The sequence below is a fragment of the Amia ocellicauda genome, chromosome 15, assembly GCF_036373705.1.
Source record: "Amia ocellicauda isolate fAmiCal2 chromosome 15, fAmiCal2.hap1, whole genome shotgun sequence".
NCBI lineage: Eukaryota > Metazoa > Chordata > Actinopteri > Amiiformes > Amiidae > Amia > Amia ocellicauda.
In genome coordinates, this window is record NC_089864.1 from 15,209,946 (window position 1) to 15,229,000 (window position 19,055).

The window sequence follows — 19,055 nt, forward strand, 5'->3', positions numbered from 1 at the left end:
GAAGCTAGCAATGGTAATTTACTTTAATAGCATGTTTACACTATCCTCCTGATGGCAGGTTATTTAGGACGTGCTGAGTTACTGTAATTTTTAAAACTATATGTGCCATTGCTGCCACAACCACTGCGTTTCACATACAGCCATTCACACATAACCTCTGTGTTTTCAGTCACACTGTTTCACAAATGAAATGAAAATGATCCATATGAAAGCTTTGGTAACCAGTAAGGTATGCATCATGTGTGCCTGTTCTGCAACTCTGCAAATAACAATAAAATACATTAGATACACACTGCTGCAATACAGCTCAAGTCATTACAAATATATGTTTATTGGCAGTATAGAATATAGAGTCAACATCAATAATTAACAATACAGGGCAGCCTGTACAGATTTACACTGCTCACTCTATTCAAGGAAATAAGTTTTTCCACAAGACAACATAACTTGAGGACTTAATTTTGTCAAAGAACATATGTGTAACTCTTTTATTTGAAAGCTCCATGGTATGGCTTGCTTTGTAAACCCTACCTAAGCCCAATATCACCTGATTATACTGTAGAAGAATACACATGAATAAGACAGATACGTGTTCAACAGTTTAACTTTAAAAAACAATAAAAGCACAGGAATGAAATATTGTGTATATATACATGGGGTTTATATGAGAAAAAAACATAAAACTAGATTAATAAAAGTTATGTTGGCTCCAGAAATACACAGCAATATTTGAATCGTGTCCCAAAATGAATGTTCTGTGAAAATATTACCTAGTAAAAAAAAAAAAGCATCACATTCAAGTAGTTAAATCAGCTCTTACAAAGATGTTCAAAGCCATTAAAACATAATACACTCACAAGTTTATTTTTTCTGCCCCCCCCCCCCGGGACAATGATGCATATTTCTTCTCCGCACTGTAAATGTTTTTAGTTTGGTTTTTTTTCTTTATATTTTAATTGTCATGAAAAGTATTTTATATAATAATAATAATAATAATAATAATAATAATAATAATAATAATAATAAAAGTGAAACTGGAGCGCTCTATTAAATCAGGATATTTCTTCACAGTGATCCCTTCCTCAAACATTACAGCGAGTTACAACATAAGACAAGGAGTTTTCTACTACATTTAGGGCTTTTGATAGAATTAGGGAATATAGCAGATATAGGTATAGATATTATTGAACCTCCTAGAGTGGTACATCAAGTATTGTAGCTTAGTAATAAATAGTTAAGTAGGCTATACCATGATTAGAAGGTCCACTGTTTTTTAACCTGCCATCTTTCATTATATAAATGAACATGACTGCGATGTAGGTAATATTTGGGCACATCAATGATAAAATAACCTTTTAGTTTATATTACAGGAGATATAAAAGATGTCCCGTTGTTAGTCTATGTGTAACAGGTGTTCATCTCTTCATTTCACATTCACAGTTCTCATTGGGTATTGGGTATCTGTAATTAGAGGGCGACCCAGGTGAAATACAAGCCAGGTACATGAATCTTTAAATAAAGTGTTAGTAGATTATGCAGTCATTCAGTTTAGCAGCTCTACATAGATAGTTTAGTTTTTCGTACATATAATTTGAGGCATACACATGTTCAGTAAATATTTAGATATAAATAGCTATATATTAGGTAGTCAAGATATCACAACATTCATTTTGATTAATAATATATTCGGAAAAGCTCATATTATGGCTTACATAGCCATCAAGCCCACATAGTGGATTTTTTTCTACAAACAGTAAACAATATACACTGACATTTTGGATTTATAAACATTAAGTAATGGGCATTGTGCATTATACCTGCTACATTGATCTACCATAAATAGACAAATATATTTTTAAAACTTCTGTATCACAAATAAAACAAATAATAAAAAAAATAATTACATACAAAAACATTTATCCTAAAAGTTTTCATAGTCAACCAACTCATTTTCATATATATTTAATTTTATTTTTTTGTACCAGATCTAAAGTTAAAACACTTGCAGTTTTAGCAGCAAGAATTGTATGTGGTCCAAAGATATGCCAGCCACATAATTTATAATAGCACTTTTACATGTACATAGTCTTTCACAATACATGTACTGTATATAAAGAATAGCAACAGGGTAACATTTACATACAGACCCCCCTCATATTCTAAACAACAAAAAGGAATCCATCTGCATAAAACTGATTTTAGTGATGTCATATGTAAATATTACATTTATATAAATACAGTACAAATTCATATCATGTAAAATCTGAACAGCACAAAATCATAGCTGTTACCAGTAATAGAGGCATTTGGGAGCAAAACAGACCAGTTGTGCAGCTTGGCAGGTCAGTATTATTTTGTTTCCTTTTCATTTGAGACCCATTAATCTAAAAAAATCGATAATGTTATTAGCTATTCAGTTCTCACTGATGATGTCTACGTCATAAAGCTGTTTTTCATTTGTTTTGTGTTGACATATCTTAATTATCTGTCAGGGAAAGCTGCTTAGAAGTGTATGCCTCAGTTTTTGCACTGAAGAGCTCTCCCATGGTGCTGATGCTTCTGCGGTCTCTACACACACACGATAAACATCACCTTGCTGTGAGCGTGGAGGGGAGACGTATCAAAGCACTGAGTCTTTGATCAGTGGAGCATCACTGTCTCACCATATTACTGTCCGGCACAGTGAACTTCAACCCACTGGGCAAACAGCATTACTGATCAGCACAGTGGGACAGGGGGTGAAATGGATCCACAATGGTTCATAATAATATATAAATGGATTGATAACAGGTATTTCAGATATAAATTCTTAAATGAAGGGTATTTGACATGTTCAGGTATTGCAGATGCACAAAGTCAACCTCATGCACTTCTTCTCCCTCAACAATGGGGGATGGAGCAGAGGTCACGAGTGGTGGTTAAGTTTAGGTATATTTTGAACTGAAGCTAGGAGGCAAAAAGAGACTCTGGGACAGTGATATTGTTTGGGAAATGCCACACATGCATTCTGGCAATGGTATGCTTATAGTATTTCATTTTCTGATAGTCACTTCTGAGAAAAAGACTTATGGACTATGCTACAGTCTAAAAGTTGATTATAATATGGTTTAAATATGGTTTTCTTTTCCTGCAGATGTAAGTATGTTTGAAAGCAATTTTGATTCTACAGGATTGAAAGAATCGGTCACAACATACTGTATGATAATGTATTTATTTAGATTTAGTCAGAGATGCATAGTTTTCTATCAAAGCATTAATACATGAATGCAAAAAGCAACTACATTTCTGCATTCTACACTTATTCACATGTATTGTAATCATAATAATAAAAGATAATTTAAATATAAGTATACAAAAATATTGTTACATATTAATAACAAACTAGTGTTTATTTGAAAGTATTGACACATTTTTGTTATCAGACTGTACATGTAAAATGTAAAAGCTGTTTAAATGATTGCCCCTGCCAATTAGCCTTTGTGGCATTTAAACAGTTGGGATGTTTTACATATTGATCTAATAGCCCTTATAATGAGTCTATTGTGAAGGAGGCATCAGTTAACTTACTTTTAAAGAAGTATTGTAACTGACTACAGTTTAGGAAACAAATTGTTTGTTTGTCAAGGAGCCAACATCTTATCTTGATGAATAGTATTTAGTCAGATAACTGTCATCCCCATCTGGAATGGTTTCACCAGAAAACAGGTCGGCAATTTGTAATAGTTAGGCAGTTGTGTGATCATTTGTAATTCTTATCAAGCCTATCCTGGCTCACCCCTGCCCTACACCAAGATCTACCTCTGTGTGTAGAAAACATTGGCAGAAGATCACCACCCAGAAGTCTAACTTTACGTCATTAGCTGTGTGAAAGACTTGCTTTAAAGACCTGCCACAGATTTATATACTGGACTATTCTGCTCACAAATGCATCAGGAATATTGGGAATAACAGTCATTTCGATTTTAAATTCTCCCAGTGGAATGTTACATTCTGCAAACTTTGAAGAAGTTTTAATTTGTCTTTAAAAATTGACATATTAAGAAGAAAAACAACCATGAAAACCTGGCTATAAATGACCAGTAAGATGAACATCAACAACAGCCATAAGTAAGTAATGCAGGAACGGAATATTACTGGTAGAAGTCAAGACGTGAAGGGTACTACTGGAGTAACTGTCAAAGGAGATCAAACCTGTATCGATATAATGACAAGTGGACAGAATGCATAAATCCTTATAAGCATCTTAGCTGCTTATGATTCAGAAGAAGTACAAGAGAAGAAGGATACACTACATTCATTAACAGTTGCTCTCTCTTCCAGGTTATCTATCCTTCTATAATCTATGCCACACAAGTTCATCGCAGAGGATTGTGGCAGGAGCAGTGCACTCCTCCTGTAAGTTGCTTCCAGCAGGTAATATGATTACCTTTAGGTTCTTCTTCCAGTAACCAAGTACTTGGCAAAAGCACGGTGTGCGTGTTCATTGGCCAGCATCAGTGGAGAGTCTGCTTTCATAGAGGCTCAAGGCATGGTGAACAAACTCGTACTGCTCCCCTGTCTGGATCATGCCCCCTCTGCACAAAAAGACACAAAAACACTAGATCAGAACCAGAGGGACTGCAGAGGTTCCAAAAAAACAAACACAAAACAAAGCTTCTCAAAAGGGCAAACCCCACATCACACAATACTGTACTCTGATCTGTGAAAAGAACCCAAGGCTGCACTGCCATTGTTCTACTCAGGCTGTGGTCATGTTTGTGTCCCCGACAGCCTGTATATCAATCGAGGCTCAATCTATAGCAGGTGAGGAAAAGTAAACCACAAGGGAAAAGTCTTAACACTTTAACAAAGCACACGCAGCAGAACACCACACGCACATTCGGAGTAAGAGGGATATAAGAGCACATGCAGGACTATCGATGTGTCTCAGCATGGAGATTAAGGCAAAACACAAAACAGCTTTGCAGGTGCAACATGGACAATGTAGGTATAGTATTGGTAAATATAAATTAAACTCTCTGTGACAATCTAACTACCCTTTTTAGGCATTGCTACCACAGAGTTGCACTAAAACCAGATTTTATTCAATGATAAGGGACAAATTATCAGCCAGACCCTTTACCATGAAACCAGACATCAAATATTATAAAACACATAGCATAATGTGCTAAATGGTATGTTTATTTATTTATTGAAGCTGAGGTCTGCTATTTGCTTTTGCAAACATCAGCAAGTGTGTCCAGTCAGCAGAGATTTCACCCTGCTCAGTTTCAGCTCCTTTCCTGTTCTTATCTGCTAACGGTAATCCCTCCCAAGCGCTGAGCACTAAATCACATTCACACCGTCCTGTTCCCTGCGGAACTCTCCGGCATCCTGGCTACAGAGAGCAAAGGGGCTCTCACAGCTCGTTCACTCTTCTCCACCCTGCGGTTTCCTCCCGCCTCACAAGTGACCATTGTACAGTGCTCTTAACTGCAGCAAACTGTGTCTATGAAAATGGTTGGTAATGTTTGATCCTGTTCCACTGAAGACAGATGTGTGAACACTGCTAACTATCCCGGGTCTCTGTTTTCTGCCATTACCGCAATATCTTCAGAAAACAGCAATTGTAAAAGTTGTGATGGCTAACATTTGGACACCGTTTTTTAATGCTGTAACATTAGAGCAGTCAAGTCAAGTGGCAAGGCTGTAAAGACCTTACGTTTTCTGAGGATTTGAATTGCTTGATAATATAGATAACCTGAATATTACTGTAGTGGTCAGTGGGTACACCATGACAGGGTCTTGTCTATTTAAAAATAAAGAAAGAGTTCAGTCCCCAGGGGGTTTATTATCCACTCTGTTCTGACTTCAGTGTCAATCCCTTATAAAATGTTCTCGTAGTGCTCCATAGGAAAAGTACACTACAGCACAGTGAAAGTCAAGGTTAAGCATGGGAAACCAATGAAAAACTGTCCAATTACCATGGAAATTGACAGTGGGGAACACATCCCACCCTTTTAACTTTATAAAAGGCAAGTAGCAGGTACACCTACCTGTCTGCTCGAAGCTGGCACACAATACCAAGCACATCAACAACTCCTTCTTGCTGCAACTGACGGCATCCGATAGTGGTGGCGATGAAACAGCCAGTCCTGCCGATTCCAGCACTGCGAAACAGGAACAGAGTGGTTTGAATAGCTGGACTGGGAAACACGACAACCTGCGATTCTCAGGCTGACTAAGATCAAGACGTGAAATGTTACTGGCTATTCCAAATTGAGTATGATGAAGCAACTATAACTTGGGTTTCAAAGCCATCTTGGTTCAGTTGTAAATGCATTTTGTTAATCTTAGTAGTGTCCAAATATCTGATGTAGGCCATGTACAACCTACTCAAGAGATATTACAGGGTTACAAAAATGTAGTCAGTATGTAGTCATCTTGTTCATAATGTTCCTGTATTGAAAGACAACACTCATCAAGACTGAAAAATATCAGTGACTGCCGAATTCGATGCTCTCCCCAAGCATACCTGCAGTGAACGATGACGGGGCCCCTGGAGCCCGCGGCCCTGCGATCATCTTCCACCTCCGTCATGAGCTGCAGCAGGGGCTGCGTGCTGTCTGGGGTCTTGTGGTCCGGCCAGGATGTGTACCAGTAGTGCTTCACAGTACGAGACTGGCCTCCTTGCTGTAATAAATAGAAATATACAGACATATACAGTTAGAAAGATGCCATAAAAGCTGAAGGCAGCTGAGCTCCACCAAAATAAGGAACTGCTGATTTTTAGAAGATCAATCACCAATCTGTCTACGATCCACAACCACCGTATCTATGCCACTAAATCAGCTTTCATCCAGCATCACTAATATGCCTTTGTTAGTTGATGAATTTAGGATGTAAAATCAAATCCGTAGAACAAATAAAAGACATAACTGAAGACTTACATTAGACATGAGACAATATTGTTGCATCTAAAATACAACACATATACAATACATTTATTTTAGTATTGCATTATTTTCTCCTTTTATTAGTACTTGTCTGTGTGTGTCTAATTGAAATCTGAAATGGCTTTACCATAACAGGAAGTCCCGTTTCTCCTTGCTGCAAGAGTTTAAAGCATTCACTTCTTTATATTATATGATTTCTTATACTATACATATTATTTCAGTATACATGCATTTCTCACAACACAAGCCCTTTCCAGTTTCTCTGCCAGCATAAACAAAATAAGATTGATCTCTTTACTAAACTAAAAAAAAAACAGCACTGGCTTCGTGAAGCAATGACAGAAACGACACATAGATGAATCAGTGCTGCAAAGACCCCATAGGTCCTTCTATTTCCTTTCATGTTCCTTTGAAAACAATGACGGCATGCTTGCAAGAATATTGAATGGCATAGTCTGTCATGTTTATCATAACTGCAGTTCACAACACGGCCGCATAGATTTACAACATTTATAGCACGGCACTTACCTTGAGGGTTAGGCTGCGAATGGTGTAATGTTCACATTCTCTGACACTGTTGATGAGAACCTCCACTTTCCCATAGATGCCTCGTTTCTCTGGCCAGTACAGCACGCATTTCTGTAACGGAAACACAAAATGCTTTTACTTTCACTGTCTTTCAGTCAAAGAGCACGGACTTAATACCAGCTCTAACTCTAGCTCTTACAACAACATTTCTTACCATTCCTTTGCAAATTCACGCCAACTTAAAAATGGTATTTTACCTGATTTTCTTACTGATTTTCTTGCTTCATTACAATTAGTCTAGCTGTAACAACCTGAAAAACTACAGTAGAGATGACAACTCGGAACCTAGTCCTGGATTTATGGACAGTTTATGCTGTCGAAATAAGAACTGTAAGAAGAAAATAAAACCTCTTACCTTTTGTGAACAGTCTGTATATTTTTATATTTAGTTTCCCTTGAAATGCCATGGCTATATTTATACATGAGACGCATATTCCTCAAACTGAAGATCTAAGCTCCACCCAACGCATCTACGTAGATCCTTTTACTGCTGTGAACTCTGCTGCCATACCTTTTTCATACTTCAAACATACTAGAAAAATCATGAAAATCATGTAGGGAAGCAGAGATCAATGCGGCTCACCTCTGAGATATAGCGGTTTAAACCGTGTGCGTTTCAACATGCGACCAAAACAATCGAATAACTCTTCGAAGCATCTTTAAATGCTCGGAAAGGCACCCATTGTTTAACAAGTCTGCCTTATCAAACACTTTAATCAAAGGCCCCGGTGCTGCAGACTCCTCCCTGGCAATCTATTTCTCATTGTCAGACTGCTAATGACGTCAGCGGCTAATGAAGGACAGCACCCCTGCCCAGTCCTGACAGACCTAGATAATGGTGTCCAGCGAGCTTCCCCAGGGGTGGTATTCTTGGTACTGAACCAGCAGGGCCTGGCCACACAACCAAGGGCCTCTACTGCACACTGATAATCTCATTTCAGTTCATTGTGAGATATTTTTAACTGCTGCCTCATCTCTGGAGAAAGCATTCTAACAATAGAATATTATTTGTGGCAACTCTGTTTGTTTGCCATTAAAGTTTCAGTGACAGTCCTGTGTGTTGGGATGTGTGTGTGTGACTGTGTCTGATTCAATGAAATGGCAGATATTATTGCTGTAATCTCTGCATGACTGTGGTTAATATTCTCAGATAAGGAAACCAACCCCATTCTGAGCCACATGAAATATTCTTATGGGAGCTGGATCTTCATACTATAATGTGGAATTTAAATCTAGTTTTCAGCACTTCAATAGTAATCTAATGCAGTGATTCCCAACCAGTGTGCCATGGTACAATGTATGTTTTCACATGTGACAGCTCTGCCAAGGAATTCAATAAACTCTATAAAAAAATATATACTCTCATTTATTTACATGTAATAAGTGAACTGAGTTACTAAATGTAGTGCATACATTCAGAATTTTAATTCCAAATTGTGAAAATATAATGCAGTATCAACAGGAGATCCATACCCTGTACATCTTGTTCCAGATGGGATCTTAATTGCTTAATTGAATCCTTAATTGAAGTAACAATGCAATATACAATTAAATTAACTAAATAAGTGGTAGAGATGCAACCATCATCTCCATGTACAGAAAGTCTAAACACTGAGTGGGCAGTCTATCCCCAACCGTGGACTGTAACCCGAATTTCAGCACTAAATTTCATTTTAGATATTTTTCTTAAACCAATTTTTACTTAATACAGATATAACAAAATGAATTAGCCATACACACAAATAATACTCAGTTTTATTTTCTACTGTGATACTGCACTAAATGTTATGTTACATATATGTGATTTAGGCTTTAACAGGTTGTGTAACACTGTTGTAATGTATTCTCATTTTGCAATGCAAATTCTTGTGTTCTTCTCATATTTTCAGCAAAAACATGATTACATGTGGTGGTACTCAGGAGAGTCTTTGACGCTAGTAAAAGTAAGTGGTGCAGCTGTTTCCCTTCTGCCCAAGTCTCACCTCATTCTTCTCTTTCAGCTTGGTGATCATGACGATGACAGGGGAGTCCTCCTGCCAGGCCATCTGCCAGAAATCGTTAACTGTGTTGATCATCGGTCCCTGAGTGGCAATGTATGTCTTCTCGTCACCCAGGTAGCCCTTTGGGAGGTCAAAACTCAAGGGTAAGCTTCCATGAATGCAATAATTCGCAATCAAAAAGGCACACGGCTCTGTCATAATGAATAGCTTAAACTCCATTAAAGGCCAATGAAGGCACTTCCTAATGGAAGTATTTTGAGAAAGAAATATGTAAATTATTGTAAATAAAAGCATTAAAGCATTGATTATATAATTAGAAAACAGTTCAAGCCCAATCTCAATTTAAATAAAATGAGAACTTTTCTTTGACTTTATCATGTAGCACAAGTTAGGGATTCCCAAACTGGTCCTGTAGTACCCCCTGTCCTGCTGGTTTTTGATCCAACCAAGATCTTAATTGCTTAATTGATTCCTCAATTATGTAATTAAGAACTCAGTTGGAACAAAAACCAGCAGGGCAGGGGGTCCTTCAGGACCAGTTTGGGAATCCCTGGCATAAGTGACTTAACAAAAGTCTATAAATTGTTCATAACATGTTTTATTTTTGTAATAATAGTAGTAGAAGTAGTAGCAGAATGGCTCAGAACTTAGTGCTGGGACCTTCATTAAGAGCTGTATGGTGACCATTCTCAATCACAGTTTTTTTTCAAATGGGGGAACCTTCGTTGTGCACGAAGTGAAGACAATAAGCAGTTGCCCTGTGGCTTCCTAAGGCTGAAAAGACTGCTTTCCTCTCAGCTTAACAAAACAGTGAAAGCCCAAAGCATACATTTCCCAGGTCAAGTTGAACCTTCCCTCCACAATCAGCCCTTTTCAGGATACAGATAACTTGCATAACTCTGTCTTGGAGCCCTAAACGCGGGGGGGCTCGGAGGAGATAGAAGGACACTGGTTCATGCTTTAAGACAAGCAGCTCTATGTGTCCCATCTACGTCCCTCAGCTAGCATCTTGATGGATATTTGAAGAAAAGTGCTGCAGCTAAATTGCTGACAAATGTGCTGTAAAAGTATTAACTGCTTATTTAACTGCCAATTAACTACTAATTAACTGCACACATTCTCCCTAAATTAAAGTCTAGCAACAACTTCATCACTAACTCACATTGACCTTTATTTAATAAAACATGTTCATTTAAGAAACCGTTTCTGTGGGGATTTAACAGTGTTTATATTTACAGTGCGTGTAACCTTGGCTACCTTTTGTTTCTGAGATAGAAAATGCTGGTGCCAGGCATCTATTGTCAAACAGTGGTGTTAAGGGGAAGAGATATTGAAGATAATTGTATTGTATAATACAATTCTGTTGAACCAAGAAATTAACCCATGTCACTGCTGGCTTTAAAGCCTGTACTTAAAATGTCAATGACTTCTTTAAAAGTGATTCAAAAACTGAACTAGAAATCTAAATGACACATTACATGTAAACATGGCTTCAAAATTTGTAGTCATGCTAGTGCATTTTCATTTTCTTAATCAATAATCTCTCCAGGTGGTGGTGTAGTAGTCTAAATTATATATTAATTCAAGAATAATAACATATATATAGCATATTGGAAGAAAGTACTATAAACTGAAAAAAGCATATAAAAAGACTTCAGCTTACTCTGATGTAGTTAGCATTTATATAACTGCTGAGCGGATCATATATGTTCTTGGCCTTCAGACACACCCTGGAATGTGGGTCTATAAAAAATAAGAACAATACAAATTATGTTTACAAACACGGGTGGGCAAGCTGAACAATACAAAGGGAATATTAAGATGTTTTTCATACATACAATTTCAAATAATTTTGAGTGAAAATAAGTAATATAGCAACAGGAATTAAAAGCATTTTAGCACAGTTTACTGCTTTTTTAAGATAAAAACATTACAGATATACCTCACTTTGCATGAGAGTTAGGTTCCAGAATGCAGAGACCGCACTTTTTGACACTACAGTGCCTACACTAATACAAAAGAATTAGTACTGATGATCAAACAGGTGACTGATCAAAGCATTGATCCAGAGACCCGGGTTTGCAACGTGATCAAGATTGAATTCCACAGGAAAGCTAGAAACTTGCTGATCCAATCACAGGACGGGCAGATGAGAGCTAGATCAGGTGCAAATCTGCTAATAAAATAAATCATATTAATAATATATGAATATATGATGTGTAGAAAATTATGTATTTCAGGAATCGACACAATTATAACTCTTTCACAATGACTATTGTTATTACAAAGCACAGATTGTCAGCTATATTATATTCAGTAGGCTATAGCTGACCTAATAAGGTCAGGTGGATTGAGAAGAAAGTATTTATACCTTAGCCTATTAATTTTTAGGAGTTTACAGCTGATACACCCAATATGTATTTAATTCAAATATGTATGAATATATTAAAATCGATATGCAGAAAAATTAACATATGCAGATATTCACTTTTAAATTGCAACATTTGCAGCTATGGTGGTTCTAGTGTTAAACTGTTTTTAATGTTATTGTGTGAATAAACTGCTCTTTGGGGCATCTTTTGAATTACATGTCATGTCATTACATGTTCTTCCTTTAAACGAAGTGTGGGGTGGTTTCAGTATTTGTTAAAAACTCTATTTTCCTTATATACAGCATTGTTGTGCCAAAATCCATAAATCCATAAATAAAATAATAAATAAATAAATACATAGATGTATAAAAAAGGAAATACAAAAAAATGAAATATATATTTATTTATCTGTTTCGTTTATTTTCATTTTTTATTTATTTATTTATTTATTTATTTATTTATTTATTTATTTATTTATTTTGGCACAAATTACATTAATTCTATAAAATTGATTATGTACCTTCAAAAACCGACTACAACTGCTGGTGTAAAAGTCTGTGTGTAATTTATAACTGAATATGTAAACTGCTGATGAATATGCAAATTGGTGATGAACTGATGCCGGTGATTAAATGTTCATGATGAAAAGTGCGTGACGAAAACACGGGATCCCATTCCAGAACAATTCGTGCTAACTGAAATTCGTATTACAATTAAATTATATATACATTGAATTAATGGGGACAGGTATCAAGAACACCAGTAAATGAAATATTAATATAAATGTGCTGCTAATCAGAACATTTGATTGATAAATTTATAATAATGCAAATAACCAGAATAAACTCACCATATTTATTGGAATTTACTTTAATTTGCAGAAATTCCTGGCTCCTGACTGATGGTCTTCCACTTCATTTTAGATTCTCCCTTAGAACGTACACTTCCTGACACGTTGTGGGTGTTTTTATTTTTCTCTTAATTTCTTAATAATAATTATCAACTCTGTGGCTATGAATAATTTTGTTTATAAATTACTGATTTTAAAATTAATTAATTCACTCATGAAATGCCGATGTGGAAAGTGGGGTCTGCCTGTTCTTTATTCTGTTTTTGACTTCATGTTTTTTCACGTATCATTCATACTTTTGCGCAAGGTCATTTAATTTTCAGAGGAACAAAGCGCACCCATGAAAGAAGGAGCTGGCATGCAACCTCTTGTGTGCGTGAGACACCGACGCTCACAATGAACTGATGAACTAAAAAAAAAAAAAAAAGTATACTTGATGCCAAAAACATTAGGCCTAATTTGTGAGCAAGAGAACCAGAGTGTAAGACCTATTTAACTCTGCTTATCTTCGAACTTCTTGTTTATGTTGCCGAGTGCTTTAGCTTGAGCACTGAAAGGACAATGTTCCTGTTGTAGTTCTGCTGTTCCTTCGCAGTCGGTTTTCAGGGAAGGAACAATGCTGTACAACTATTGATAACTGAATTCCTCTTCCGGAGTGTGGGAAATGGGCAAGCCAAAAGGAAGGCGATAATGGTCAAATATAATTGCTCTCAGCTCCAAGTGATTATATAATAAAGTAATCTTTTCAAAATGGGTAAGCAGCAAGGACAGCCTGTTCTCCCGCTTGTACTGTGCCTAATTTTTTTTCTGCCCTTCTAAGCCAATGGAAAGAACACCTCATTTCACACACATTAACCTTGAACTGCCTGCTCTTGTGATGAGTGCAATAAAGCTTTTCCTTCTTGTCTTTCAGTTCCCTGTAATCTGGGATGGTTCACAATCTTTGCTGCAAGAGGACAGGAAACCTCCCATTCCTTCACAATGCACAGCAATAATTAGCGGTTTCCCCAGCCAACCAGAGTTAATCGACCTTGAGATACACCCAGCCCTGCAGCCTGACCTTTGGAAAGGTGACCTTCAAGGCACTGTCCATTCCTTTAGCCTACCACGGAGACTTTCCAGGGCTGATATGCAGAAGTGCCTGGACAAGCCATTGTGGCTGATTTAACAAGCATGTGAGACCATGCATCTAATAAGAGGCACCGAATACATAGGGGTTGATGTACCGCATGAAGCGTCTTTGTTTAGCAGTAACAAATTAACAAAAAGATCCTGTGTACTGTGAAAAAATATGTTAATACTGATTTAAATGTATCTAACGACATTGTTGTGAGAAGGACTGCATGACCTTTGCGATACTGGAATAGCAGTAGCTGAACTGTGCTTAGCCTGTTGTGCACAGCCAACTACACTACTGAGAGCGCAGAAATAAAAGGGAAATGGAGCAGAGGAGACTTTAAATTGCCACAGTTTTTAAGTGGACCATAATTGTAGTATTTTGCAAATTGGGAAATAATGTCAGTCAATGTTTGTTGCTGATTACATCAAAGTTATGGCTGGGATTAAATACAAAATTAGGCTACCTGCTAATAGAAAACTACAAGACTATACTCAGTGGCGGCTTAATTTTTTATAGGATTAGGCTTTCTTCTACTTATCAATGTAAACACTTATGATGTAAAGGTTTGTAGTTTCAGGAGGGTCAGAGTTTTGCTTTAATCTGGCACTATGTCTCTTGCCATTCTCTGTTTTGTATTGATCAATGAATTTTAATTCAACCTGAGTCAGCCGCTGCTTCTTGAAAATGTTACTGAAATGTCACTGTTATTCTCACACAGGCACTCAGTCTTCCAGGAGTCTCCTCATTGTTTCTCCTACTCACCGCAGAGTCTATTTTTAGTACCCCCCCAATGCGCACTAGAGTTTTACTAAATCACTGTATACACAGTGTGGTTTTCAAAGTTGTTTGCTTTGTAATTGCATTTGATTAAAGGTACAAATGTAAATAAGCAAAAATGACATTTTGTTCATTTAAATATAGTTTTAAAAATACGTAAAAATAAAGTGGACCAAACAGCACAGAAGCGAAAGAGCTACGTCAATTTTGACCAATAAAAAAACATGCATTTTCAAGTATTTTTTCCATCAGAATGGTTCCGAATCAGTTAATCGAGGAGAAACAGTTTACTTTTTGTCAACATCAGTTTATGTTAGCATTTCCTCGTTGTAAGGACAAGGCAAGAGTTACTGGAAAGTGACTTAGAATGCTTGTTTAGGGTTTAGAAATGGGGATGAAATCCTGCTCTTGTGGAATGGGTTTGATGACCTCCTTATAAATGCAAAGGACTACTGTCTGTTTGCATAAGAAGAATCTCAGTTTTTGCACCCAGTCAAAGACAGAGCAGGACAGAATGGTTCAGCTGCCCCCTGGTCTTAAGAGGAGGAGCAAATGTGAATTTGATTGTGAAAAATGATTTTCTGTGTGGAGTGACCTTAGCATGAGTACAGTATGTTATATTGCTAATTCTATGTTGCATATACCTTTGGAAACTCCTTAAATGTTCTGTATTCTCCACCTTCACTTAAATATTACAGAATTCATGAATCACATGCATGAAGGTAAAGAGTAAGAGTAATAAACTGGTTTATTAATTATAACCATATAAACAGTAACTATTGTACAATTACATTAGCAGCAAAATACATAATTTAAACCTCAGTTCAGTTATGCATAATGTTTACTCAAGGTTCCATGGCAGATTATTTTTAGAGACATACCCCCAAAAAAGAACAAAGGAAAGAAGAATATGAGTTTATAACTCAGATACATATATTCATAATCCTTTCCTCTATTGCTTTTAAAGATACAGAATAATGTAATATGTGACTGCAACCATTTGCTTAAACATTACTTACTTGGCAAAATGCTTTTGTATCTATTCTTAGTTCCGTGACTTGGAATGTCCAGTTCTTTTGGATCCACAAAATTCATTGGGATTTCCTGCAACACACATAAAATCCTGTAACAATATTTTTCTCTTAAAGAAAAAAAAAAAAAATCAAATCAAATGCAGAAATTCCACATCCTGATTGGGAATATGCATTAGATTTTGTGGCTGTCATCTGCTGTGATTGATTGACTGTTCTCTTTGTTCCTGGAAAGAAGTGTTGGAAGGACCTTAGCTTCAGTTAATGGTCACTGGACAGGAAATGTGACTGAAGAGGTCCTTAAGCAATAATCCTGTCAGATATCAGCCTGGCTATTGATTGTTAATTCACAACGTTGGAAAATACACACCCACAGTGTAGGAAAATACACAATTGCATATTTGTTGTGTATTCATAAACCAAGTCACAATCAATCTCTGTAATATAAAAAGGGAAAAAGCTACAAAGGATATGAAAACAAAGGAGGGAACAAAGAATCACGTCAATATATATGAATTCTGGGTGGCAATTAGATGTTAGAGGAGGTGGGTGAGGACATTACCGCAAACTCGGCATGCAGGGTCTGTGTGTTGACCACGGCGTGGCGCAGCTGCTGCCGGCTCAGTGTGCGGCTGGCCGACTGCAGGTACTCCATGGAGACTCTCTCTCGGGGGGTCTGCACGCTGCTGAGGGGCTCCACATTCCCCAAGGCACTCATGTCCAGAGTCAGAGACACGTTGGACCCTCGTCTGCAGGAAATGCAACACACAAGGACGAGAAACGCTTAGCAGTGCCCTACTGACCTTTAGAAACCATTCTGCAGCCGAGCTTATTGCACATCCAGCGAAGAGCTATTGAAATGCTTAGAGAATGCCTGGGATAGAATTTTTGACATTTCTCACATAAGCCTAAATTATGTTTTCCGTTAATGTAAGAATCACATCATTGATATTGCTGTTTAGAAATGTAAGCCAACAATTTACAGTTTTCAACATGTTATAATAAAGATACATGCACATGAATAGAACATCACATTTACTGGAACTATTTAAAAAGATGTAAATACAATCACTCCAGGTTAAACGTTTAAGAAATGAAGCATTTAATTTACTTTTAACTTAAATCTCCGATCTGAAGGTTTTGTGTGTCACAGATCCACCTTGTGTTTTATTCCTCATTAGGAGAAACAGAAAACAATAACATGGCCCACAGTTTATGATTTTATATATTCCACATTTAAATTTTAGATTTAAAATGTAATGCTAACAATTTTGTAGAAACCTTAAAATTAGGATTTAACAAAAAAAAAGTAATCATAAGCATAGCAAACTGTATTTGTCCCTTGAGCCACATCACCCCCTCTGGTGAAAAAACAAACATCTAACAGATGCTTCCTACCTCTCTTGCTTAAGAAATGTGAAAACTAAATATAGAGCAAACAGCAAACAAGTAAACACAGTGGATGATGATATGTTGCTGAATTGGTGGTTTTAATATGTTCATGTGGGTTGTTGTATAAACAGAGAAGTACAAGTTCCATGTGCAATGTATAGAAACACCTTCAAAGATGTATATAATCTGCAAAACTATGTAAACGACAAAAAGATGATTTACATGGATTTCCAGGACTGAGAACCACTATTCTAACGCATATATTAGGCTGTTTCAGGGAACTTGTGAATACCCAGCAAACCACAGATCTGCCCAGTGGTGATGACAACTGTACTTATGTTGTCTGAAGTGAACTCACCTAAATACCAGTTAAGCAGTGTGTGCTGGGAAGCCTGTTCAGGACATGGGTGACATTGTTTTACTTGACAATTTCCTCTCTTTTTCAGCTTTGTCAGCTCTTACATTCACTTAGAACTTATTTTCCTTGTCTTTAATATGCATTACATATATATCAGAATGAGTATCATTTGAAAGTGTTCTTCCTCTTAATGCAGACCAAAAAACTAACTTGGAATTAAAAATTGGTAATTTGCGTAATGCAATATTGGGCATACGAATATATTCTCCATTCCCTTTTAAATATATTTAAATAAAAGTGCCCCAGTCAAAAAAGTAACAGCCTTACCCAATGTGCTAGTGTTTTGTGGAAGTGTAATCATAACTCGTGAGTAAGGCTGACATTTTTTAATAAGACTGATAACCAACAGGATGTAAGAGGCTTACATATCCATTGTAGCTGCTTGGGAATTAGAATTGCTTGCTATCGTGTAGTGAAAGATAATTTGTTATACATAGAAATATCTGCCTACAGCTCTATGGAAAGGAAATTCCAACAGGCCGAGAACACCTGACCTGGCAAACTCAATCCATCAGTGGCTGACTGTGTTCCAGGACGGCGCTCACTCTAAAATGAATCCTCTGCTCGACATGATGAAAACAAAGCCTCCCCCGTCCACTAAAGAGATTTTCCAATTGTTTATTTAAACCCAATCAGTTCTTTAAATACTCCCGTCAATGTTTATTCAGAGCTCTCAGAAAATGGAACACCCTTGCCCTGCCTTGGTTTCAAGGGCAGGGCTCCACTGCGGCACTCGGAGAGCTTTTGACCTTTTAACCTTTTAACACTTGCTGTTCAAACCTAAGTGCCAATTCTTGCCCCCTGCCTCCTGCCTCACGCCCCCCACACCAGCCCCCACCATGATTCCCTGCGCTATCTGCTGAACTGCGATCACTCTCAGCCATGCAGAGGGAAGTAAGACATTAATTAAGTGGAAGAGTAAATGCTGTCCGAGACTGTGAGACGGAAATATCGGTGTCATCTCCAACACCAACCCCTCTCTCGACTGTACCCTAAATTATTAATTGTAAAAATCTATATAGATTGGAAAACAAAGTAATGTACTCATAATGAACAGCACCATTAAATTTCATCTTATTGGAAATTATTATGTTTCAGTAATCTTAGCACTGATGAAGATTGTATGAGTAGACCAGGTAAAGAATGAAAACGTCACTGAATTTAACTACCATATATATATATATATATAGAGAGAGAGAGAGAGAGAGAGAGAGAGAGAGAGAGAGCTGGCACCCAGGAGGCAGAAACAGAAGTAAAGAAATAAAACCACTTATTTAAATAAAGTCAAACAAAACCACTGGCACAGGGGCCTGAACAAAAAGCCCGTGCCCATGCCTGTGCCAATGCCCGCGACTGCAAGTCCTGGTGGACACATACAATAATAAATAAATAAGGATCAAGTAATCAGTCTTGCAAATCGACTGTGGATTTGTTCTCTTTTCAGTATAACAAAGGCATTCCATGCTCAGCAAGTCTGAAGGGCCTGAGGAAGTAGCCTTTACAAGCACTTCTGGACCAGTCTTTAAGCAATCAATATCTGGTGGGGACAGGAACTATCCAGCATCCTGTGG

At 37.1% G+C, this 19,055-nt stretch overlaps 1 protein-coding gene across 2 annotated transcripts in view; it reads right to left on the reverse strand.

Annotated features, from left to right (window-relative positions):
• Positions 1–312: 312 nt before the first annotated feature.
• Positions 313–19,055, reverse strand: part of ptprr (protein tyrosine phosphatase receptor type R) — a 62,329-nt gene continuing 43,586 nt past the window's right edge. For both annotated transcript variants that reach the window (XM_066723686.1, XM_066723687.1), the window contains exons 7-14: positions 16,237–16,423; positions 15,663–15,747; positions 11,188–11,267; positions 9,507–9,644; positions 7,465–7,575; positions 6,516–6,673; positions 6,037–6,150; positions 313–4,575 (exon numbers count right to left, since the gene is read on the reverse strand). In XM_066723686.1, the coding sequence (XP_066579783.1) occupies positions 4,482–4,575; positions 6,037–6,150; positions 6,516–6,673; positions 7,465–7,575; positions 9,507–9,644; positions 11,188–11,267; positions 15,663–15,747; positions 16,237–16,423 (967 nt within the window). In that variant the 3' untranslated portion in view covers positions 313–4,481. The remainder of the gene's footprint in view (positions 4,576–6,036; positions 6,151–6,515; positions 6,674–7,464; positions 7,576–9,506; positions 9,645–11,187; positions 11,268–15,662; positions 15,748–16,236; positions 16,424–19,055) is intronic.